This window comes from Tenrec ecaudatus, chromosome 2 (genome assembly GCF_050624435.1).
Source record: "Tenrec ecaudatus isolate mTenEca1 chromosome 2, mTenEca1.hap1, whole genome shotgun sequence".
Lineage (NCBI taxonomy): Eukaryota > Metazoa > Chordata > Mammalia > Afrosoricida > Tenrecidae > Tenrec > Tenrec ecaudatus.
The window spans coordinates 62285025-62310748 of NC_134531.1; the positions used below are offsets into that span (position 1 = coordinate 62285025).

A 25724-nucleotide genomic window follows, 5' to 3' on the forward strand; every position below is an offset into this window, starting at 1 on the left:
ACAACCTTTCACAGTTAGCATTTCACTACAGGATATTAGGTCTTAAAAGATTCTTTTGGATGATGAATATTACACCATGCCTCATACATTTATCATTCCTGGTATAATAAACCATATGATTGTTTGATTCAAAATGGCCAAAGCCATCTCAGCTCACTAATGCCTAGGATATCAATCTTTATGTCGTCCATTTCATTTTTAAGGACTTATGATTTTCCTGGACTCATACTTTATACATTCCATGTTCCATGTATTAATGGATGTCTGCAGCTGTTCCTTCTCATGTAGAGTCATGCCCATGAGAGAAAAAAAAAGTCTTGAGAGCTTTGCTCCACCATATCATTAAGTTGAATCTGCTTTGAGGAGGCAGCTCCTCCCGGTTGTATTTTGAATGACTTCCAACGCAAGGGCCTCATCTTCCAGCACTAAACCAGACAATGTGTTATTGCTGTTCAAAGACTTACATCGACTGGCTAACTTTTCAGATGCGGTCTGCCTGTTCCTTCTTCCTAGTTTGTCTTAGTCTGGAAGGTCTGCTGAAACCTGTCCCCCATGGGTAACCCTGTTGTTATTTGAAAAGTTGGTGGGATATTTTCCCAGATCACAACAACATACAAGGCACCAAAGTATGACAAACTGGCACACGTGCATGCACACAAAAACACGCATATATATGCACCTATGTATTCTGAAAGGAGACACAAAAAATAAGTAACAATAGCCTAATAATTTCGGTTTCCTTTGATAAATGTTTTATGCTTTCTTCCAGTTCTAAGATTACATGACTTGTCTAAAAAGATAATTTGTGGATTAATTATCTTTTAAAAGTGTGACAGGAAGCTTTATTGGGCCAACATGGCCAATGAACACATGTGAGATTAGTTGAAGGATGGAGAGATAAATGGCTCGGCGAGTCTTGCCTCTTTCTCTCTCGCTCTTTGATCATTAGACGAGTGTGTGTCTGCCTTGCTCATTCTGTGCCTCCAGTTGAAAGCTACACTACCTGTGGGACACCTTACTGTGGACTGTGAACTTGAGCTTCCTTCAAGACCTGCTTCACCACTCTACTGGAAGGTCCATCTCTTGAGCTGAGGACTGTTGGATGCTGTCATCTGGCTGACTGTTGGTGACCTGCTTGCTGCTTGCTGCCTGTGGCCAGATAGCATGAACTGCTCCATGGAGGACTACCCCGCAGCCCTCAAGATTCGAAGTACTGCCAGTGTACTGGCTGTCTCATGGAAGTGAGTTGCACTGAGCCATTTGTACTGCTTTATAGATTAATTAACTGTTTATTTCTTATGTTATCTATCTATATAAATATATACAAAATTGGTAGTGTCCTGGTTTTGTTTCTCTAGAGAACCCTAACACAAAAGGCATCCCCAATCTTATACAATAGTTTCTCCAATTTGCTCTCTTAAAATACTTGGCCTGTATGGGTGTTATAGTAAGCACCCCCAAAAATCCAGTGGCTTACAACAAACATTATGTACACACTGCTAGCTCACTGGCTCTGCTCAAGGCTACAAATCTGCTCAATGTGCCTTCTCATTTGGGGACTCAGACCGAAGGGCCAGCCGTTCATAGACCATTCAGAATCCCTGTCCCACTAAAAGCTTCTGCTTATAGGTAGCTTATGACACTTCTGCTCATATAGGATTGTTTAAAACAAGTTATTTGGGAAGTAAACTTTTGATGGGTCTGCCTCACAAATGTTGTTTTACTAGTCTCAAAATATATCTTCAAGGGCTATTTCAATAATACAAATGTTAACCAGTAGTGATGGGAAACTACAAGAAGTTTTGTCTCATGTGATAACTCAAAAATAAAAGAACAGTAACCTGCATGCATTAGGTTTGCTTATCAAAAAGTGCCGTTTCCATAAAGACATGAATTGATTTCATAAATTGTAACTTGGTGATTCTGAATTATTTTCTAGAGGACTGTCCTAGGAGAAATCCAAAGAGTATATGTAACATTGTCTTATGCTCATCTGTTAATGGGCTCTGGTCCCAAAAGTAGAAAAACTAAGCTTCATTCCTAACTTGACTAATGATTGCAATCAAACCACTAGAGCCAGATGCTAAGAAAGTGAGGGAATGCAATTGAATGGACTAAAGACAATAGGAAACAAGAAAGCCAAAATGGGTATATGTACATGTATAAATGGAAAGACAAGGAAGATTAAAAAACCACAAATAATTGGAGGTAGGGAGTGTGTGTGTGTATGAGAGAGAGAGAGAGAAGTCCATGAAAAATAGAATTAAAAATGATACTTTTCAACAACCTTTTACATGAATAAATTAATTACTCGTCAAGTTATTCATTTTCTAATACTAGTTTCTATTTAAATTCCCTTAGCTTTGGTCTAAAAGGCAATATTACAACTGTCACGTGGAGAGAAACTGAGTGCGCAAGGCCATAGAGAGCAGAGGGTGGTCGGAGAGACTTGGATATGTTAAGTTTGAGATGCATGGAGGGGTCGAGTAGGCAACTGGTTATGCAAATAGGGAATTTAGAAAAGACAGGACTGTAATGGGCATTTGAAAGTCATTGCATAGGGATGCACAGATACGGAAAGTCATGACAATAAATGAAATCCCTCAGATTATGAGAGAACTGGGTAGAAAAATTAAACCACTGCTTTTTCTTAGTTTAGAAAGACTTTTAAGAATTTTTTCTAAAATTTTTAAAACAATTATTTCTATCAGCACTACTTTAACATTGGCCTATGATTCAGATGCTGAGAATTGATGAGATGAGAAATAATGTCATTTGTAAAGATATAAATTTTAACAAATTGTATGGGGTGGAGGAAAGAGAAGATACACCAAATTAGTAGTTATGTCCAAAAATAACTAGTACAAAACTCGACCCATAAAACAGGATTTCTAATAAATAAGTCTCTTGGTGGAATTTTTTCCATCCATAGTCCCAAATCTTTCTACTTTTCTCTTTTACGCCCTACCCACAGTCAGCAGTAGCCCCTCATATCCTAACATCAGAACTCAATTTTTGCCTGGCATCAATTTCTCTGGGATAAGGAAAAAAAAGGAAAGTGGAATACTAATTCAAAGGGTTCTAAAAAGTCTGTCTGAGCAAAGGAGAAAAAGGCATTGAATTTTTTCCATTCATTTTACACTGATTTGCATATATTACCACGGTATCTCTCTCACACACACACTGTATTTTTCACATTCTTGTGTGAGACTTTCAAATCTGATCATGTAACTTTTCTGCTCCAATGCCATTCACTATGTAACAACAATAAAAGCTAAAATTATTTTTATTAGATGTATTCAGATTTTTAACAAAAATGATGCATTGTGTACTGTTCTGTACTTTTATTTGCTTTTTGTATTTTACATTGTTTCTTTAATATTTTTCTATATCTTTATAGCATTGCATGAAATAGATAAATATGTGCCTATGGGGTAAGAGCATTTCTTGCTTCTAATAACTAAAAAGTAAACAAAGATATCAACTTAAATACCCATGAGTAAGGGGGATGGTTGTACCTCTCCTGCGGTGTTAAGATTTAATAACTAAAAAAAAAAAAGATTTAATAACTGACATTGTCTTCTCAAACTGCCCTCTTGAAATTCTCTATTCAGATCTTTGGCTTCATCATTTCATCCATCTATCTACTCTACAATTTTTTTTAAATCATTTTATTGGGGTTCGAACAACTCTTATCACAATCCATACATTGATTGAATCAGGTATGTTTGTACATATGTTGCCTTCATTCTTTTCTAGACATTTACTTTCTGTTGAGCCCTGGGTATCAGCTCCTCTTTCTCCCCTCACCCTCATAGCCCCTGATAGATTGTACATTGTTATTTTCATCTCCCACACTGACCGCGGTCTCCCCTTCCCCATGTTTTCTGTTGTTCTTCCCCTGCAGAGGGGTGTATGGCTATGGGTCGATCATTGCGATCGGTTCCCCCTTTCTCCTTTCCTTTCCCCGCTACCCTTCTGGTACCACTATTCCCACTTATGTTCCTGGATTCTGTGTGTCCTGAACTCCCATCTCTTATCTATACCTGTGCACATGTCCTGATCTAGTCTGAATTGAGAAGCAGCACTGGGGTCATGGTAGTGAGAGTGAGGAAGCCTCAAGGAACCAGGGGAATATAGTGTGTTTCATCGATGCTTTACTGCACCCTGGTGACTCATCCCTTTCCTGTGGCCCCTCTGTGAGGAGATTGTTCCATTATCTACAGATGGGCTCTGGATCTCTGCTCCTGACATCCACTTTGATCTTTCTTTCTTTCTTATTTTATTTCTTTCTTGCTTGTCTTTTTAATGACCTTGCTTTCTCCATGAATGACAGTCTTGATGTTCTCCCATAGCTCATAAGATCTATTAATAGTGTTCAATGCAGCAAATCTGTTCTTGAGATGTTCATGAAATTCAGGTAGGATAGACTCAAGGCCATATTTGGCTCTTGTGGACTTGTTTTCATTTTTTTCAGCTTCTACCTGAACTTACATATGGCAATTGATGGTTTGTTCCAGTCAGACTGGTTTCAGCTGCTGCTATTGAGCTTCTCCATCATGTCTTCCCACAGATAGAGTCAATTTGATTTATGTGTACTCCAGCTGGTAAAGTCCATGTGTACAGTCACCTTTTGTGCTATTGAGAAAAGGTCTTTGTTATGAACAAATTGTTGATTTTGCACAATTCGATCATGTTCCTTAAAAGCAAAGCGGCAGAACCCTGTCTTACATAATTTGCACATGTTGTCAGGAGAGACTAGTTCCTGGAGAAGGCCATCATGCTTGCAAAAGGAGAGGGGACATGAACAAAAGGAAGGACCTCACGTAAATGGGTTGACACAGCAAGCTCTGCCATTGGAACAATTGTAAGGATGGTGCAGGACCTGTCAGTATTCCATGGGTTGCTATGAGTCGGAACGGACTCAATGGCACCTAGCAAGACAACAACAACATCAAATTAAAAACCATAGGATGAAAAACCTTTCACACTCTGGACCCTAAAATGCATCTAACATTAAATCAATCTTTCGCCACAGATCTTCCAAAGGCACATGTCATTTGCTATCTTGACTGTGGCATCCGTTACTACTCCAAGCAGAATGAAATTATTGACAACCTCAATTTTGTTTAAAATTCATCCTATTGTTTATTGGTCTGGTTGTGATGGTTCTCATTTTCATTAAGGTTAGATACAACTTAGACTGAAGGTTGTGGCCTTTTATCTTCATTCATAAGGACTTTAAGTCATCCTCATTTTTGGTAAGCAAGGTTGTGTGCTATCCGCAAATCATAGGTTATCAATGAGTCTTTCTCAAATTTGAACATGATGCTGCATTCTTCTTCATATAATCTTCCATCTTGAGCTACCCATTCAGCATACAGACTGAATAAATAAAGTAAAGGGATGCACCGATGCCCATCTTTTCCAAGTTTGAACCAAGTAGCATCCCCTTGCTCTGCGTGAGCCACTTGATCCATGCACATATTCCACGTGAGCACAACTGTGTTCTGGAATTCCCATCTGTGGTAATGGTATCCATAACTTCTATAACCTACACAGCTGAATGTCACAGTGGTGTCTTGATAAAAGACACAAGACACAGAGAAATAGACAAAGGAATGACAGCCATGTAAAGAAGCAGATACAATACCAAAAACATGTGATTCTGGGCAAGACAAGAAATAATCTTCCCCTAAAGCCTCGGTAAAGTAGAGAGAGAAAGAGAGGAAGGCCCTCAAAGAGAGGATGGACACAGTGGCTGCAGCAATGGGCTCAAGCACAGGAATGGTTGTGAGATTGTGTTTTGTTTTGTTTGCATAAGGTCTCTATGGGTCAGAACCAAATCAAAAGGCCCCTAACAACAGTGGAGCCTTTGGCCAGCATCTGGCTCTACCAATATAGCCTGAATTCAGAGTACTAACCTCCACCATGATGATACAGGAAAATTCTGTTTTCTGAAGACTCCGACATTGTGACACTTTGCTATGGCAGTCTGAAGAACCAAACAGAGGTCACAAACATGTGTTTGGAAAGGTTTTGGTCCCATTGACTAGGCCTAGAGTCATAGAGCTAAGATAGGAAGAAGTGATGCAACAATCAAAGAGGTAAAATCAAGGTAAATGTCAATTCATCTACAATCTGAATTCAAGTTTCTACTGAACTCAAGTTTCCAACTATAAACTTAGCATGTTCTTAAAAACTTACCAAATGTTATAAAATTTTTAATGGCATTTCCTTAAGGATTAGAAAAACTCCATGAGTGAACACTATATTGAATATTTTTTCTTTATCTGTACCAATAACAATGATAGAGGCAACATATAATCCTGATATACTCTATTTTTAAAGAGTTTAAACGCATAGGTCGCTTGCCAAGCAAGAAAACATCTCTTCTAGCAGTCTTTAAAAGCCTGCCTGAAAACACTTGTTGACTCTGCAAATTCTGATCCTTTTATAATCCAGCAGCATCAAAGCAAACAGTCATGGCCCCTTAAGAGGATAACTTTGCTCATTCTAATTAAACACTTTAAATTATTTGATTTGGTGAGCAATTTTTGCATCTACATCTTGAGGTATATTTACATGTCCTATGCTTTCATTAACACAAAGTTTTCAAAGGAAGTACAATCCTTGCAGAATTTAATTAACAAAGGCATTCTTCAAAATTCCTTATCTTGAATTTTCAAGAACATAAGTTCATAAAAAGAAATGAAATACTGACTCTTGGTGCAATATGACTAAGCCTGGAAAGCACTCTGTTAAAGGAAAGAAGTCAGTTATGAAGGACCACATGCTGCATGGTTTCCTTTATATAAAGTGTCAGAATACACAAATCTATAGAACAGAAATCAGATTAGTGGTTCAGTTGTCCAGGGTTGAAGTGTGGAGATAATGTCAACTGGATACTCAATTTCCTTTGGGAGTGTTGGAAATATGAAACTGATTTTGGATAAGGCTGCACAGCTCTATAAATATAATAAAAACCATTGAATTAGACATATTAAATGAGTGAATTATACATGGTATGGTGAATCAATTTTAGCTCAGTAAAGCTACTACCAAAGAAAAAGGACTTAGACACTATGTCTAATTCTAAACATACAAATTGCTATATGTTCCAAGAACACTTTGTTCTAACAATCCAGCATGCTGTGATGCTTACCTTCCCGACATAATTGCTGAAAACACAATGGGTACATAAACAAATGTGGTGAAGAAAGCTGATGGTGCCTGCCTATCAAAAGATATAGCGTCTTGGATCTTAAAGGTTTGAAGATAAACAAGTGGCCATCTAGCTGAAAAGCAACAAAGCCCACATGAAAGAAGCACACCAGCCTGTGTGATCATGAGGTGTTGATGGGATCAGGTATCAGGCATGTAAGACCCAGAATAAAACCATACCCAAGGTGAATGGGGTGGGGGTGAGAGCATTTAGTGGAGATCCAATGCCCATCTGTAGACAATTGGACATCCCGTCACAGAGGGGTCACAGGGAAGAGATGAGCCAGTCAGGGTGCAATATAGCACCAATGAAAAACACAACTTTCTTCTATCTCTTTGGTGCTTCTTTCACCCCACTATCATGACCTCAATTCTACCTTACAAAGCGGATTAGACAGAACATGCGCACTGCTACAGATGAAAGCCCACACACAGGGAATCCAGGATAGACAAACCCCTCAGGGCCAACAAGGAGAGCAGAGATATCAAACGGATTAGGAGAGGGTGGGGGAGAAAGGAGGAAACGATCACAAGGATCAACCAAGAATCCCCTCCCAAGGGTACGAATAACAGAAAAGTGGGTGAGGGGTGATGGAGGATGAAATAAGATATGGAAAAAATAATCTATAACTTACCAAGGGTTTATGAGGGAGGGAAGGGGAGGGAGGGGAAATAAATGGGGAGCTGATATCAGGGGCTCAAGTGGGAAGAGAATGCTTTGAAAATGATGATGGTGGCATATGTGCAAATGTGCTTGACACACTGGATGAATGTATGGATTGTGATAAGAGATGTAAGAGCCATCAATAAAAATGTTTTTAATTGTTATATGTTCATATCCAAAACCTGAAAAATAGAATTACTATTACCTATAGAGGAGAAAGCAACAACAAAAAAAGCATTCATCTATTCATGCTAATTGTTAAACATGGCTACAAGTACACCCAATATCACTAAATTCTTACCTAATTCAGATGGTACATGGATTTCTTGGATAATTTGCTTCTGGCAAATTTTAAAAATGCTCTGACATTAAACTTGTTGTAGATATTTCCTGACTTCATGAAGAAATAAAAATCACTCTAATAATCTGTCAAATTATAGGAGTTTAAATAGCTATTAACTTGCATTCTGTGTGTATAAAGCTTAATAAAGATAATCTAAATGTTTTGTGGCATGTGTAACTTCTAAAGTGTATACAGTCTGATTCTACTATCTTAAATTATTTTTCTACAGTTAAAAGCACATCCCAAACTAGTAATCTTGTTTTACTTAAATAGTTGTACAGTGTTATATCCTCTTTTTTTTTTAAAGTTACTAACCAACAATATGATTTAAATAAACTTTGTTCATTTTCAGTTGACTTTGAGTCCATTTTAATTCATAATGGTGTCATATGTGTCAGAGGGATCTCACTGATGCCAATCACATATATACAGAGAGAGAAACACATTTGTACCATTTCTAGTATTTTTTAAAAATTCTTTAAATACATTCAGGAATCATCCAGACTATAAGACTCTAATAAATTGCAGCACTTATCAGGCTGCCATGTCAATACATATGAAGACGGAACAATGTGACTTGTTTTGATTCCATCAAACCAAAACCAAACTCACTGCCCTTGAGTCAAGGCTGACTATAACTGTTTATGAGAGTAGAAAACCAGGTCTTTCTCCTCCAGAGCTGCTTCTAGTTTTGAACTGACAACCATGCTGATCAAAGCCCAGCACATCACTACTATGCCCCCAGGAACCCTTAAGCTTTCAGAAAGCTGATGAAGCACTGGAAGCATTCAGTAGTCTACTCCAGGAAATTTGGAAGACAGCTTTCTTCCAAATGACTGGAAGGGATCCATATTTGTGCCAATTCCAAACAAAGGTAACACAACAGAATGCTCAAACTATAGAATGATATCATTGATACTGCACACCAGCAAATTTTAAGCTCCTACAACAATGGTTACGGCAGTATATTGACGGGGAACTGATCGATGTTCAGGCTGGATTCAGGAGAGGACATGGAGCAAGGGACATCATTGCTGATGTCAAATGGATCTTGGCTCAAAGCAGAAAATAACAGAAAGATGTTAACTTGTGTTTCATTGACTGTGGAAAGGTATTGGACCATGTCTACCATAATAAACTGGGAAACCTTGGGATGGATGGACATTGCAGAACACTTCATTGTGCACATATAAAACTTGTATACGGATCAAGAAGCGGTTACGATGACAATGCAAGGGCATATCGCATGATTTAAAATCAGGGAAGGTGTACATCAGGGCTGTATCTTTTCATCAGACTTGTTCAATCTGTGTGCTGAGCAAATTATCAGAGAACCTGGATGATGTGCAGAAGAGTGTGGCAGTCAGGATTGGAGGAAGGCTTATTAACACCCTGTAGTACTCAGTTGGCACAACTTTGCTTGCTGAAAGTCATTTGCTGATGAAGATCAAGGGCTATAGCCTTCAGTATGGATTACAACTCAATGTAAGGACGACCGAAATCCTCACAACTGAACGAATAGGTATCATCATGATAAATGGAGAAAAGATTGAAGTTGTCAAGTTTCTGTCTTGGACCCACAATCAATGCTCATGGAAGCAACAGACAAGAGATCAAAAGACATATTGCATTGGATAAACCTGCTGCACAAGACCTCTTTAGAGTCTTGAAGAGCACGGATGCTCTTGGAGGACTAAGGTGCACCTGACCCTAGCCATGGTATTCTCCATTGATTGCATCATACGTATGTGAAAGTCGGGCACTGGATAAGGAAGACGGAAGAAGAATGGATGCATTTGAATGGTGGTACTGGAGAAAAAGAGCGAAAGCACCATGGACAGCTAAAAGGACAAACATCTGTATTAGAACAAGGACAGAGTGTTCCTTAGAGGCCAGGGTGGCAAGACTTCTTTTGACATACTTTGGACATCTTGTCAGGGGAGACCAGTCCCTGGAGAAGGACATCATGGTTGGTAAAGCGGAGGGGAGGCAAAAAAGAGGCAAGCCCTTGACAAGATGCATTGAGGCAGTGGCTGCATCAATGGGCTCGGGCAGAGGAATAATTGTGCGGATCGCATAGGACCACGTTGTTCATGGGGTCACTATGGTGGGGAGACAACTCTCTGGCACCTAGCAACAACTAAAGAAAGTGTAACTAATAATAATAACAATATACTCAGAAATTTTAACTCTGCAATTCGATTAACAAGAAAAATTTTCTAAACGTTAAATTCACAGTTTCTTTCTGGATCTCAAGATTCGGATCTCAGGTGCAGTCAGTGCTTGTTTTTCATGGTGATTTGTTCTAGAAAGTCACTGAAGATGCTAAATAAGGAATAAGTGAGCCACTGCCCCCAGATGAAAAGCAGAGTCAATTTTATGCAAGCCTCAGATGATGACATCAAACAATCAATGTGTAACCTTGATTCGTGAGTGTCTGTGTTAGCGACCCCTTGGCTAATATATTTTGTTGATTCAGTCACATTGAACTCATGGCCCACAATATCTGAACCAAGCTTACCTAACACACATTTTCTTTCTGAGGTACATCTCAGCCTTCTTGAGCATAGAAACTCTAGGCAACACTTCAATTCTGTGCTCGACAGCCATTTTCAACCATGATATCGCCAGTCCAACAAAACGTCCAGAAATGCAGCACTCAGGAAGCAGCAACAGAGGCTTTGCTTTCCTGTTACAGCGCGCATTTGCAGTAGGAGAGCCGAAACAAGAAGACAGAGGACCTCCTCGTTCAACTTCAGCCAACTCGCATGACAGATGACTCAAAACTTTTGACCCTCTACGTACTTCCACAGATCCTGAAAGCAGCACAACTACTGATTTGGGGGGTCCCAGATGAATTTTAGCAAATAGCTGAATTTGTAAATATAGGCTCTACAGATAACGAAGAACAGCTGTACTTTACAGCTCTTTAGAATCCAGTGTAGCAAAAGCAAGCCCTCCACGGTGACAGATATGTTAACCTCAGCCTTACAAAGTAAAGGAAATAATCCAGAGAACAAAACTATTATTCCACTTAACCAAAAAAAGGATAATATTCCATTTTGCCTGTTGCTGTTTTAAAATAATGACAGGAGACTTCAAGGCACACTTCTTTGAAAACAACTTCCGCATAATGTTTGTAGCCAACTACAATGAACTTCAAACTCACTACCATAAGTTCTGGCTCACAGCAATTCTATAGGACAGGGTCGAACTGCCCTGTAGGTTTCTGAGACTATAAATCTTTAGGGACGTAGAAAGCCTTATCTTTCTCCAATGGAGTGGCTGGTGGTTTCAAACTGGTGACCTTGCATTTCACAGTCCAATGTGTAACCCATTAAGCCACGAGGGCTCATTCAGTCACACTTAGAGAAGAAAATAGTAAAACAGAGCATTGTATGGTCATAGTATAATAGTATGATATCACCTGGATATGAGCACTGCTCATTCACCTTATTAACTGAGTGAACCAGTTTCGTCATTTCCAGTACCAAAGTAAATAGTAATAACAATGGTGTCTATTTCACAAAGTTGTTGGGGAATTAAGCACACAATATATCTGAAGAGAGCTTTGTAAAACTATAAAGCAACATATAAATGCAGTGGATTATAACTGAGTGCTCATAATTTTCCTTGAAAGCAAAGCTGTCAACATATAATAGATTTGCCTTTGATTTTTTTTACTTTTTTTTAAGCATTTCACAATTAAACAAACATTCTCTTAAGTAATATGTATAACTGCTGATCTCTTCCTTCCCTTTAAACAAGTCTTAAATCAACTTGGGAATAAGAACAGTTCATATATTTTACAACCATGAGTAACAACTCTTATTTTTTAATACGTATTTCCCATACTTTTAAAGTATGCATTTAGTATACATTTGATTCAATTTCCAAATTATACATGTGCTTCCATCAAATCCTATGAATATAGACCTCAATAATAGAAGGGAAGAATATTTACCAAATTTCTAAGTCAAATCTCAGACTTCTCTTTTATTCCTATACGACAAACACAGGAATGGCGTGACACCCTCCTTCTCAGTGGCTAAAAACCAATGATGATTTTCCCTTTTCTACTTATTACCCAGATGAGGCTTTAGGTAGAGCCAAATACAATTACAATATAAACAAACACAACAAACAAAAAGAAAATACTTGCAACAAACCATACCTAGTAATAAGAACTGCGTTATCGTGGTGGGCAATCCCATTTTCTGGAATGGTGTTTCCGTCACTTTGGTGGGAGAGAATGGATTTCTGCCACTTACAGAAGCTATCGAGGGACTTGTCTGCATGGTGGTTTATCTCCAAGCTTGGCTGCAATACAACATGCATACCAGAAAGGTTCCAAACGCATTACTAAGGTCAGTCGTTACAACTTTTGAAGACTAAAATGGGGCTCTAATTAGAAGCAGTCGTTTCTAGGGATAATCTCTTGCCAATTTTTATCTCTGTCAAATCTGACCTAAAGTTTCTTTAGTGCATTATTGAACTGACACGCTTCCCAGTTCCAGCTATAATACTGTGACCCTGAGTGAGGTTATCAATAAACAAAGCCAGCATCAGTATTAAAGTTTGCCATGCAAATGTTCTTCCTTATTCTGAAATATGTAGCTAAGACACATTTACCTCGCTTTCACTTGCCCTAAGAGATAGAATCTTATAAACGACCCATATCTTGCTTAAATACTAAATGCTTAGCGTTGAAAATCAGACTCAACTAAAAATTGCTAGGACAATCCATCGTAAACTAAGTACTTTGAAAACGCCTAATTCTACAGCTTATATGCTCAGAGCTTTGAACTGAGAAACAAAGACCATTGTTACCTGATCTTCCGTGAGAACAATCAGTCGGGCCACTATAATATTCACAACGTTTCCTAGGCTGGAATCACGGTAAAGTTTGGCAACCTGGCCTCCAGAAAATAAGAAAAGACACAAAGTCAGACAAAAACACAGAGTGATGACTTGATTGTTTTTAAGGGTAGTAATCTTATGTTTAAATAAATTTCACTGTGGGCATACACATATTGGTCTAAAGATTCACTATACACATGTACCTCAAAATATATTTTCCCCAAGAGGCGAAATACAGTAACTAGAGCATGAGCTGATATTTCCATTTCATAGAAACCCTTTAAGCAACGCTTAACCTGACCCATTCAAAAAGTCTTAGCTGCAAATGAGCTGTAAGGCTAACCTTTATATTTATTTTCTATAGCTGAAGCATTCTAAACATTCTGAAGCTGAAATTGGAACTTTCATAGACTTTCAGTGAGTAAATGTTTAAATTATGATAAACAGTTGTTTCTCCTGGTTCCAGGGAGTTGTGTTCTACAGCACGCCCACATACACTGAGACACTAAACCAGCCTGGTTCCATCCATCTCAGCAGACAAGTGCCCCTTGAGCGACTCGAGTTTTTCGCAGTTGTGTGGATGTACAACATATTTGCAAATGACCCCTAAAGGACTACCAGTACTGAGTGGAATTTTCACCAGACAGTGAATTTGCAAGTACTGAGTCTGGGAAGAATGAGCATCAACTCCACTTTGCAATAAAAATCTGAGACACCAATTCCAAAATAAAAACAACCACGATGAAGTATTAGGAAGAGTATTGCACAGAGGGATCAAACTTACAATATTCATTACACTCAAAATGTAATGTTCAATGTCTTTCCGGCCATGGTAGCCCACCATCATTTTGTCTGCTACGACCAATGTCTCCACAAACCGCTCAATGCTAATTGATCTCTTCTGTCTGTGGCGGATAGCTGTGTCATTAACTGGTAGTGAAGCAGAAAATGTGGATGTATCATTCAGCCACCAAGGTTTTCCATTTCTTGTGAGATCTACAATAAAAACAACCAATTCAGATGGGTACAGTAATTAAATTTACTTTTTTTTCTTTTTTTAAACAATTTATTAGGGGCTCATACAGCTCTTATCACTGTCCATACATATACATACATCAGTTGTATAAAGCACATCTGTACATTCTTTGCCCTAATCATTTTCTTTTTTTTCCACTTCTTTTCTTTTTTTACATTTTATTAGGGACTCATACAACTCTTATCACAATCCATACATATACATACATCAATTGTATAAAGCACATCCATACATTCCCTGTCCCAATCATTCTCAAAGCATTTGCTCTCCACTTAAGCCCTTTGCATCAGGTCCTCTTTTTTTTTCCCCTCCCTCCCCGCTCCCCCCTCCTAATGTGCCCTTGGTAATTTATACATCATTATTTTGTCATATCTTGCCCTATCCGGAGTCTCCCTCCACCCCCCCTTCTCTGCCGTCCATCTCCCAGGGAGGAGGTCACATGTGGATCCCTGTAATCAGTTCCCCCTTTCCAACCCACTTGCCCTCCACTCTCCCAGCATCGCCCCTCACACCCTTGGTCCTGAAGGTATCATCCACCCTGGATTACCTGTGCCTCTAGCCCTCATATGTACCAGTGTACACCCTCTGCCCTATCCAGCCCTGCAAGGTAGAATTCGGATCATGGTAGTTGGGGGGAGGAAGCATCCAGGATCTGGGGGAAAGTTTTGTTCTTCATCGGTACTACATCGCACCCTCATTGACCCATCTCCTCTCCTGAACCCCTCTGTGAGGGGATCTCCATTGGCCGACACTTTTTTTTTAATGGATCTTTCATGAGGCTCCGTGTCTCATAAAGTACCTAACATCAAGATTTCTTTCCAGGTAAGGAAAGTGGAAATGGTAAAATAATGAACTCTCTTTAAAATGTTTATAATAAGCATGCTATCTGAAATCATATTCATCATCAATAATGGTCAACGAAGGAGCCCTATTGGTGAAGCGGTTAAAGAGCTTCCTGCTGATCAAAACATCACTATTCAAACCCACCAGCTGTTCCAGGGGACAAAGATTTGTCAGTCTGTTTCTGTGAAGATTTACAGTTTTGAAAATGGGGGAAGTTCTACTTTGCCCTGTAGGGCTGCTATGAATTATAATCAAATCCACGGCAGTAGGTTGGGTTGGATTTGGGAATGTTCAACTGATCAAGAATATGAACAACATGAACCTAAGAAACGGTGATGGTGATGGAGGTGGTGGAGGTGATGATGGTGATGGTGGTGGTGGTGGTGGTGGTGGTGGTGGTGGTGGTGGTGGTGGTGGTGGTGGTGGTGGTGGTGGTGGTGGTGGTGGAGGTGGTGGGTGGTGGTGGTGGTGGTGGTGGTGGTTCAGTGCTGCGGACTCAGTCACACTCATAGTGACTCAGACATACAACAGACGGTAACACTGCCTGGTCCTGCGCATCTTCACAATTGTTCTCACGTTGGAACCCTCTGTTGCTTTATCATTAATAGCACACTGCAAAGGCAATACATGTACACTATGATCCACTTGATGATAGATGCATGATATGGTCTATATGATTGATAGATCCCTGACTATGGATCCATGAATGCACTACATACTATCACAACTTCCACCATCCAGGAGCCATGTAGCACATAACAAGAATTACATGTAGTCTCTGGCAGACAATGAGTGCAACCCTAACACCCCTACTCCTATAACCACAAGGAACTGAATCTACAACAACCAGAGAGAGAGAGTAGCAGATTCTTCTTCATTCAAGAGTCCAGATGAGAATTCAACCTGACCTGGTACCTTGATTTCAGCCTTGTGAGGCCTTAAGCAGAGAGCCCAGCTGTGCATGAATTCAAGACCCACAGAACCCATGGGAAAATAAAATTGAGTTGTTTAAGACACTCAGTGTGTGGTAATATTGTTAAACACGAGCAAAAATATTGTCTTGCATTAATATAACTGCATGAATTCCTCTTCGGCCGTCAGTGAGCAATATCATCATAAAAACATGCTTGCATACTAGTCACCCCTTGTCTTTTCTTCCCCTAGCTAAAAGCTGAAATGTGTAAATCAGTGCTTTCATATCCATTATTTTGATCATTTTCGGTTCTTTAATCCATTCTCGCTCTGAAATGTGTTCTTCTGGTTCTTTGTAACATGATAGTCTTTCGACCACGAGAAGCAGTCGTCCTAACAGGAGTGCCTGTGCGAGGTACAGCTGTTGTGTCCTGGGGCCGGTGCTCACCAAGAGAAGTGGCTGATTTGTTCACAGCTACTTTCTACTACATGTTGCTGTATCCCATATCCCTCTAGGGTTCTCATCTTTAAGCTAAACATCCACTCTTGCTCTCCTCTAATTCAGTCCCCATGTCCCTAATGTCAGAATAATGTTTCCAAAACAAATCTGCTCATGCCATTCTACTTGCTGTAACCCTTTCCATGGGTTGTATTTACATCTACAAAATTCCTTAGCATCGCTTCCAAACTCCTCATGGCAAGTCCTCTTCCTATCTACAACTTCATACGTCACAAATTTCTCAACCCCCGGCCCTGCAAGCTAAATTTTAATCTCCAGGCAAATGAATTGTTCATTCCTGGAATGTGACATGCTTTCTCTTGGATCAGGACCTTTGTAGATGATGTCTCCTCTTTGTGGGACACTCTAGTCACAGCTGCCTCCCACTTGAGCCTACCAACCCTCTTCTTATCTCTCAGATCTCAATTTAGAAGTGACTTCTTATAAAGACTTTGGGTCTAGGGCAGGGAACCCCATAAAAATCAACTGGAAAACACTCATAAATGTCAACAAACAGACTTGGAACTATTTATAGTTGTTGTTTTGGTTTTGTGCTTATTATTGTTTTTGCATGTCTGTCTAGATAAGGTAGGTGAGATAAACAATCTGGAGGAGAAAACATGGGAGAGGGTGAGCCGGGGGTCCCAACAAACCTAGGAACAAAAGAAAGACAAGTGATCTAAAATCTAAGGCGAGGAGGACCTAGGATACCTGGTAGGGCTTGATCAAATGCAATGTAGCTGAATGAAGGTTGAACATGATAGTGGGACAAGTGGAAAGAAAATGGAAATAGATGAAAGAATCAGGAGGCAAAGTACATTTATAGAGGTCTAAATACAGGCATGTGCATATGTAAAACTATTTCTATATGAAGATAGTAAAATAGATCTATGTACACATATTTATAGGATTAGTATTAAGGTAGCAGATGGACGTTGGACCTCTCCTCAAATACTCTCTCAACACAAGAACACTTTGTTCTAATAACCTGGCATTCTGTGATGAGCACCTTCACTACACAATTACTGAAAACGAAATGAATGGGTGCATAGCAAAGGTAATAGAGAAAGCTGATGGTGCCTGGCTATCAAAGGATGTAATAGTCATCTAGCTGAGAAGCAACAAAGGTCACATGGAAGAAGCACAGCAGCCGGTGTGATCATGAGATGTCGATGGGTGGGATCAGGCATCAGGCATCAAAGACCCAAAGGAAAAAAATCATATCAAAGTGAATGAGGGGGAGCGTGGAGTGGAGACTCAAAGCACCTCTGTAGACAACTGGACATCTCTTTACAGAAAGGTCACAAGGAAGAGACAAGCCAGTCAGGGTGCAGTATACCACTGATAAAACATACAACTTTCCTCTAGTTTTTAATGCTTCCTCCCCACCACTATCATGACCCCAATTCTGCCTTAAAAATCCAGCTGGACCAGAGGATGTACACAGGTACAGATAACAGGGACAGATAAACATGACAGTACCAATAATGAGAGTAGCAATGCCAGGAGAGTAAGGAGAAGGTGGGCAGAAAGGGAGAACTGATCACAAGGATCTACATACAACCCCCTGCCAGGGGGATGGACAACAGAAAAGTGGGTAAAGGGAGACAGCGGTCAGTGAAAGACATGAAAAAATGTATAAATTATCAAGGGTTCATGAGGAAGGGAGGGTGGGGGAGGGGTAAAAATGAGCTGATACCAAGGGCTCAAGTAGAAAGAAAATGTTTTGAAAATGATGAGGGCAATATATGTACAAAGTACTTGATAAGTGGATGGATGGATGGATGGATGGATGGATGGATGGATGGATGGATGGATGGATGGATGGAATGATGGATGGATGGATGGAATGATGGATGGATGGATGGATGGAATGATGGATGGATGGATGGATGGATGGATGGATGGAATGATGGATGGATGGAATGATGGATGGAATGATGGATGGATGGATGGATGGATGGATGGATGGATGGATGGATGGAATGATGGATGGATGGAATTATGGATGGATGGATGGATGGAATGATGGATGGATGGATGGATGGAATGATGGATGGATGGAATGATGGATGGATGGAATTATGGATGGATGGATGGAATGATGGATGGATGGATGGATGGATGGATGGATGGATGGATGGATGGATGGATGGGATGATGGATGGATGGATGGATGGATGGATGGATGGATGGATGGATGGATGGATGGATTGTGATAAGAGCTGTATGGACTCTTATCAATAAAATGATTTTTTTTAATGAATTACCTTAGGATTCTTTGTCTTATTCAAGTTTCTGGGTTCTTGGTCCTAGCATGAAACGATCAGGCTAGCCAAGCAGCACTTTAGTAGATATACTACTGTGAATGCCTGTGTATGAATCTATAAATAGTGGGTTCGTTGTTCTGTTGTCCTCTTCAAATTTCACACAGACCTCTATTTTGAATACTTTTCAGAGTTCTTCCAAAACTTCCCTGAGACCATTGGTAGGTGTTATCTTTCAAGAGGACTCTGGATTCTATCATTTTAATCACTTAATTTTTCTATATTCTTATATTATTAACCTTGCTATAGTCTCCAGAAGACTGAGAAACCCACAATATCACGTAACTCTCTTTCTAAGAGAGACACACACTTACTCACCTGAAACCCCACAATGAGAGTGATCATAAAGATGCCGCTGTTGGAGGGTGGACTTTTTATAGATAACGTGAGGATGGCCGTTTTCATAGCTAAAATGCTTGGAATCCTCTGTGGTATTCTTTAAAGGTTCGATGAAATATTCTTCATCTTCTGTAGCAATAACACCATGCTAAAAGAAAAGGAAACAGTTCACTAAAAGGAAATCTTTTTCAACAATTGCTATTATCATGATTACCCAAAATTAAAACTGAATTGATACCACCCCCAAAAGAGGTTAAAGTACATGTTAATAAAACTGCAGTTCATTATCCGTGCTCGCCAACACAGCACCTAAATTTCTCGATTCCTTGAGAAGTTCGTACGCTCTACTCAGCAAAGCACATATTACTTCATCCAGTCACCCCAACAATGTCCCAGAGTAGCTTGGAACTCTTATTACAAACACTTGTGTTTTTTCCAAATTGTGCACACATCTTAACTATGTACTCTGTGTTTACGTGCAGATTGTGTCCCTAGAAAATGGACATAGTATTATAAACCAATTTCACGTCTATCCCTAGAATGTCCCCACTGCTGACTAAATATAGAAAAATACAAGAAACCATGGGACATAGAAGCTAAAACACAGGAACCTGGTCCCTCATTGGAAGCTTTCTGACACGTTCACTGATTTAAGATAGAAAAAAGAAAAGAATAAAAAATATGTTTTAAAAACGTCTAGCTTTTTAAAGACTTATCTGGTACATCAGTTCATGTTTGTTAATATACATCCTCACTTTGCAATGCAGCAAGAGGCTGGAGGATTAAGAATTTACCCAAGATTACACAGAAGTATGTGAAGGAGTTAGAATTTAAATAGAATCCAGCAGTCCCAATCCTACCCAACTCAGTAACACCACTTCTTTAAAACATTTCTATGAAGAAATTTGAAAACGCATGGCAACAATGATCCCATGGACTAATGGACCATGCGCATACCCGTCTCTGCAACCCTGAGAGCAGAAGAGCGAGATGGAGTCTCTGCCAATACCTATGAAAGGGAGGCTAGAGAGAGTGGAACAAAGCTCAAGGTCATAAAAAGGACAAGGCTTCCTGGCCTGGTGGTGACTGGTGGAACCCTGAAAGGATCCTTCCAGTCTACAGATAAACGCTTCCCCTATGGCTCCATTTTCAGCCAAACAAATTCAAAAGGGGGGAAATAACACTAGGGAGGTATGCACACTTAGAATACTACACCATGTGGTAGCAAAAGGATAGCATTGACCCCAAGGACATTGTTGAGAAGGGTTAGGAAAGGAGGAGGAATGGAGACCGGAAACACATGAAAGAAGTAGGATATAGGCTGTTACATTGTGGGAGCTGCAATTGGCGAGATAAAAACAAAATGTGTATGGACTGGTGGATGGAAAATGGGTCTGCTCCATAAGCCTTCCTGCTATTCACACTGAGTTAAAAAGAAAAGTGCACGATTCGAATGTGTTCACCTCTATTAAATGTGACTAACATCCAGAGGAACCATTCAAACAAAAGTTTCCAGGCCCGGTCAGTATGTCTACACCCTCCTCTCAGCTCCAATGTTGCTTATTGTCATTTATTTCACACTTTTTATTACCTCTCATACCTTGTAGCTGTATTTTAAATTCTGCATTTAACTTTGGGGCATGTTTTACCTTCTCAATTGGATGACTTGGTTCCTTAAGACAGAGGGCTACATCTCATACTACTTCCTTGAATCGATGAGAGCCAAAGAAAATATTGTAGCTATAGTAATTAAATCAAATAAATGCTGGATGATGATAAGAAATGAGATGGCAAAAAAGCTACCTGCATCAGAATTAATAACGTTCACCCTCGTCGACTAGTGTTTTCCTAAATCTGCCATATGTGAGAACTGCTTTTAATCCAAGTAACCTGCCCTGAAAAGTTGGATAAAACCCAAACTCCCCAGGCCTATTTCCTCAGCTGGAAAATGAAAGGGTTGGGCTAAATTAGTGGTTTTGAAAAAGCCCTCTGGGAGTCCTCAGGTCCTGAGGTGGCCTCAGGGGACAGTCTCAGACAACAAAGGAGACCCAGGGGGCATAGATTCCCGGGTTTCTGAACATCAACAGCGCTTTTATGAATTTATACACGAAGTTTCCACATAGCCTTTCAGTGGAGCAAAGGATTTTGCCGCTTTAGAAAGTTAAAACCCTCCAGCCTAGATAATCCCTAAAGCCCCTTTTAATTCCAAACCTCTGTGATTCAATTTGGGAAAAGTTACGTTCAGCAAGCGCCTCATCTGTAGGAGGAAAGGTAAGACATAACCAGAGTGGCTCGCACTTGTAGATGAAGTTGACCGTCACCCCTGGGAAATGAGCTGAGAGCTACGGCAAAAACCCTGGCTAATTCACCTGATTTGCACCATGGCTGGTCTTAGTACGTAAAGTACACGTAATTGCAAACAGGGGGTGGAGGGGATGGAGGCAGCATACAGGGACGGAGCGAGACCTGAGCAGGCACTGATTCCAAGGGTCCATCAGCAAGGTGCTGGCCGCTGGCCAAGCAGGCGCCGTGCTTGCGGAAAGGGCCGCTTGCATGAGAAGCTTGGGTCAGAGGGAAGTAGAGGAAGTGCGGCCCAGAAAGAGGAACGCACTTAAGGCGCCCTGGGTGTGAGCAGAGGAAATGGGAAGGCCAGAGACATGAAGGGTGGGGTGTGAGGCGGAATGGAGGCAGCACCTGATAAAAAAACCAAATATTTGACTTGCAGAATAAGAGGACTCGGAGTGACAACCCTGAGGCTATGTGTTCGGTAGGGTATATGATGTTTGCCCACATTATCTCAGTTAATCCTCGCAGCTCCGTGAGGTGAGTACTACTATCTCCCCCACTTTGCCAAGAGCCGATGAGACGGGGCGAAAGGAAGAATTCTTGGAACCTGCACTCTGAGCCACCACACGGCACTGAACTTGTTTCCCTCCGTCTCTGAGAGCTGCTTCGGACCAGTTGTTTCTCACTTTTCCACAAGTCCTAGAAATACTTGCCTCTTTGCTCTTTTTTCTTCTCCCACTGTCCCTCACACCTATCCCAACCAGCTTCTCCTGAAAGCCCCACCACAACTTCACCAAAACTGCTTTCGGGGTGGTCACCGATCACCAATCAGCTCCTGGTTGACAAACGCAATGGTCAGTTCTCGGCCCTACTCGTATTGTGACTCACAGCACCACTTTCTTCGGAAAACACGTCCGGTGATCTTGAAACTTTCTTACACCTGTGTTTTTTGCGGTTTCTGTCTTGTCAGCTCTCCGATCTCCTTAATTCCTTAGTGCTTAAACTTCATCTCTGTTCGGTTCCTACTCCCTCTTAAAATAATGTCATCCATCCCGCTGGCTTTAAATATCATCTGTGAATCAACGGTCACCAGATGTGTAAGTCCTGCTCACTTGTCATCCTTGGCCTTCAAAGTGGCACACCTAACTTGCTGTGCAATGTCTCCAGCCCAGTGAGTCCCAAACTGAGCTCGTGATAGAAACCCCCCAAAACCTATTCCTCCTACTATTTTTCTGTATCAGCTAAAGACTGGATCTTTCTCATCCTTGTTCCCGGCTGCTACAGCCTGCTAGCTGTTCAAGCCCCGATGCTGGAATCCTCGCTGATCTTACCCTACTCTTCTACGACCTGAGCCTCACTTACCTTTCGGACCTCACGCCCTCGCTTCACTTGGCTCCTGTCAGTGACTTCCTTGCGGTTCCTCAAACACTCTCAGCTCGGAATTTAAAATGTCCACCTCAAAATGTTACCACTTTATTTCTTTTTTATTTTTACTGCTTTGATACCAAGATTCATTTCATTCCTCATTTCTCTTACAGGCTTCACACAATTTTTTCTCCTTACCATTTATCATATATCTTAATAATTGTGTATCTCTTCAACTAGAGTGCAAGCTTCACAGTGGTCGGGATTTTATTTGTTTGCTTGCTTGTTTTGTGCACTCCTGGCACCTAGAAGTGGGATTTTCTAGGGCCTTACCTACCCTGGCCTCGTGCACTTTGCACATGGTATCAGGAGAGACCCTTGCCTGGGAAAGGATGTCATACTTGAGAAAGCAGAAGGGCAGTGAAAAAGAAAAAGGCCCTTGACAAGATGAATCGACACAGTGGCTGCAACAATGGGCTCACACATAACCATGAGGATGGAGCAGAGCCAGGTGGTGTTATGTGTGGTCATACACAGGGTCACTATGAGTCAGAGCCAAGTCCACGGCACCTTACAACAGCAGTAGAAAGAGCTTCCAGTCCAACCCAAGCCCACTCACTGCCATCAAGTCAGTGCCGACTCACAGTGACCCACTAGGACGGAGTCGAAGTGTCCCTGTGAGTTTCTGAGGCTGTGGCGGTGGCTGTGGGGACAGGATGACCCATCTTTCTCCTTCAGAGCAGCTCGTGGTTTCTAGCAGCTGCCTGTACTTGGCAGCCCAGAACATAATCACTGTGCCGCCAGGGCATCTGGGCATATGGAACTTCTGCAAAAGCACTTGGTGAATGAGCCCGTGAATAATGGCAAAGGTAGAAAGGCAATTGTGGACCAAAGGACGTGAAAAGGAAGCGTCATTGGGGCCATTGAACTGTTCTACTCAGCTATCTGGTCATTCGTATCTTCTAAGGGATTGAAGGAAACGCTTTATTCATGAAATAAGAACAGAATATAAGAAGAAAATCTCAATCAGAAAAGAGGAAGAGCTCTTGAGAATGCGAAATATGACTTTTATAATTTGGGGGCGGTGGGGCGGGGTGTGAAAAAAGGAAAAGTCAAACTGGAATCTCCTAGAACTTAAAATGTGAAAGGGGCATAAAAAAAGACAGTAAAAGACAGAAAGATGTGACGGGCACAGAATTAATTCCAGCAAAGGAAGGAAAAATCAAGGAGATAAAATTGAGATTAGTTATCTTTTCAGTAGGAAGCTGAAGAGAGGCACCCTGGGAGAAGTGTAGGGCTTATGCATTGGACTGGAATCTCATGACTAACAATTCAGAACCCCGGCAGTTCCATGGGAGAAAGACTGGGCTTTCTACTCCCGTAAACAGTTCCAGTCTCAGAAACCCATAGGGGTCGCTGTGAGTCAGCATTGACTCTATGGCAGCAAGCAGGGGGAGGAGAAGGAGGAGGGAGAGGAGGAAGAGGGTGAGGAAGCTGAAGAGGATCTTTAAATTGAAAGTACCTACTAGGTATATCCTAGTTTATTTTATGATTTTTATTTAGAGAGAGAAGAAAAAGGGACTATGCTTAGCCAAATTATTATAAAATTGTGAAACAGGACAAGTAAAAATTTAAATAGCATATAAGCTTTCATTTCTATTTTAAATAACTAGAACAAGATTTTGACTCTCAGCAGACTTCTACACAGCACCCAAATGAATTGATGTTAATTTTTAAATCCTTAGACCTTTTTAAATCTTTTGTAAAGCTATATAATCTTACAGCTACATTTAATACCTGATTCCCATTGAAAATTTCATTATTCAAGTTTCTGAGAGAAAAATCATTTTTTAACCTAGAATCCCATATCCAGCCAAATTACTAATAAAATGTGAAGTCAAGTTAAATTCATTTTCAAATAGGCAAGAACTCAAAAGCTTTAATTCCCATGAACCTGTCTGGGCTAAGTACTTGGAGACATGTCACATCAACAGGGTATGAGCTCAGAAAAGGGCACACGTGGATGAACCAGGAAGCAGGGCCTCCTAAGATGAGACAGGTCCAGTAGCTCAAGAATTAATTAACCAGTAGTCTGCAGGGAAAAAATGCTTCCAGAGATTGTACGCAAAGCAATAGACATAGAAACTAAAAACTGCATAATTCTTAGGAAAGAAATAATATGGTGTTCTGTATTTGAAAAATTAGAATTATATATTCCAGAAAAACACTATTTAGATAAGAAAGTCATTGTCCAAATATAAGGCAGACTAGAATGTGACATTATTTTGAAAGAGTAATAGACTGTTGGGAACTCTGTCCTTGGAAGAACGCAATGGCTGAAATGGTGTGAGGAAATGTGATGAGAACAGACTAATAAGCTCTATTTAGATTCAAAATGCATGTGTATTTTATGTAGAAATATAGAAACAGAGTTAATTAAAAGTGTGGTTTTGGCATAATGGGAAAAACTTGTTTAGTCGTTTTTTTCCTTAAAAAGGTCTAATGAAACCGAGGAAGAACGATGGCATGGCTTACTAAAGTTAGTGGCTCAAAGTAGGAGGAGAAGCAGAATATTTACATAGGCTCAAAACACCTCCTCATCAACTCCTTATTAATTGCTAAAGGGGCAATAGAAACTTTAGGGAACAAGCCTGACAGACTGCATCTTGATCAGAAATCAAAGTTAACACTGACCATGAACTTTCAATTGGAAGCAAAGTAACACAGAAAGAGAGCTAGAACAAGAGACTAGAGCAAGCCTCGACACAAGCGGATGGGGGACCCTCTGCACGCGAGTCCCTAGGATGCAGAAGAACGTCCATTTTGACTTGTAAACCAGCATTTTTCAAATGCTCCTCAACAATCGCCTAGATCAATGACTCTAAAAGGATTTGTTTCCAATTTCATAATTTCAGAGCTGTAGTTCCTAAAGAGTCTTTTTTTTAGATACCTTCCATTTACTGTGTCAAAGTCAGTCTCTTCATCTTTCTTTAATCCAGCATTCCCTTTCTCAGCTATGAGGCCAC

The 25724-nt window shown here is 40.4% G+C and overlaps 1 protein-coding gene across 3 annotated transcripts in view; it reads right to left on the bottom strand.

Moving 5' to 3' along the window:
* The window catches only part of ADAMTS6 (ADAM metallopeptidase with thrombospondin type 1 motif 6), a 308640-nt gene that overhangs the window by 267571 nt on the left and 15345 nt on the right, over positions 1 to 25724 (bottom strand). For all 3 annotated transcript variants that reach the window (XR_012782832.1, XM_075541085.1, XM_075541084.1), the window contains exons 4-7: positions 19027 to 19195; positions 13876 to 14087; positions 13062 to 13145; positions 12406 to 12551 (exon numbers count right to left, since the gene is read on the bottom strand). Coding sequence is in view for 2 of the 3 variants with exons in the window: in XM_075541085.1 (XP_075397200.1) it covers positions 12406 to 12551; positions 13062 to 13145; positions 13876 to 14087; positions 19027 to 19195 (611 nt within the window). In the remaining variant the exon portion in view is untranslated. The remainder of the gene's footprint in view (positions 1 to 12405; positions 12552 to 13061; positions 13146 to 13875; positions 14088 to 19026; positions 19196 to 25724) is intronic.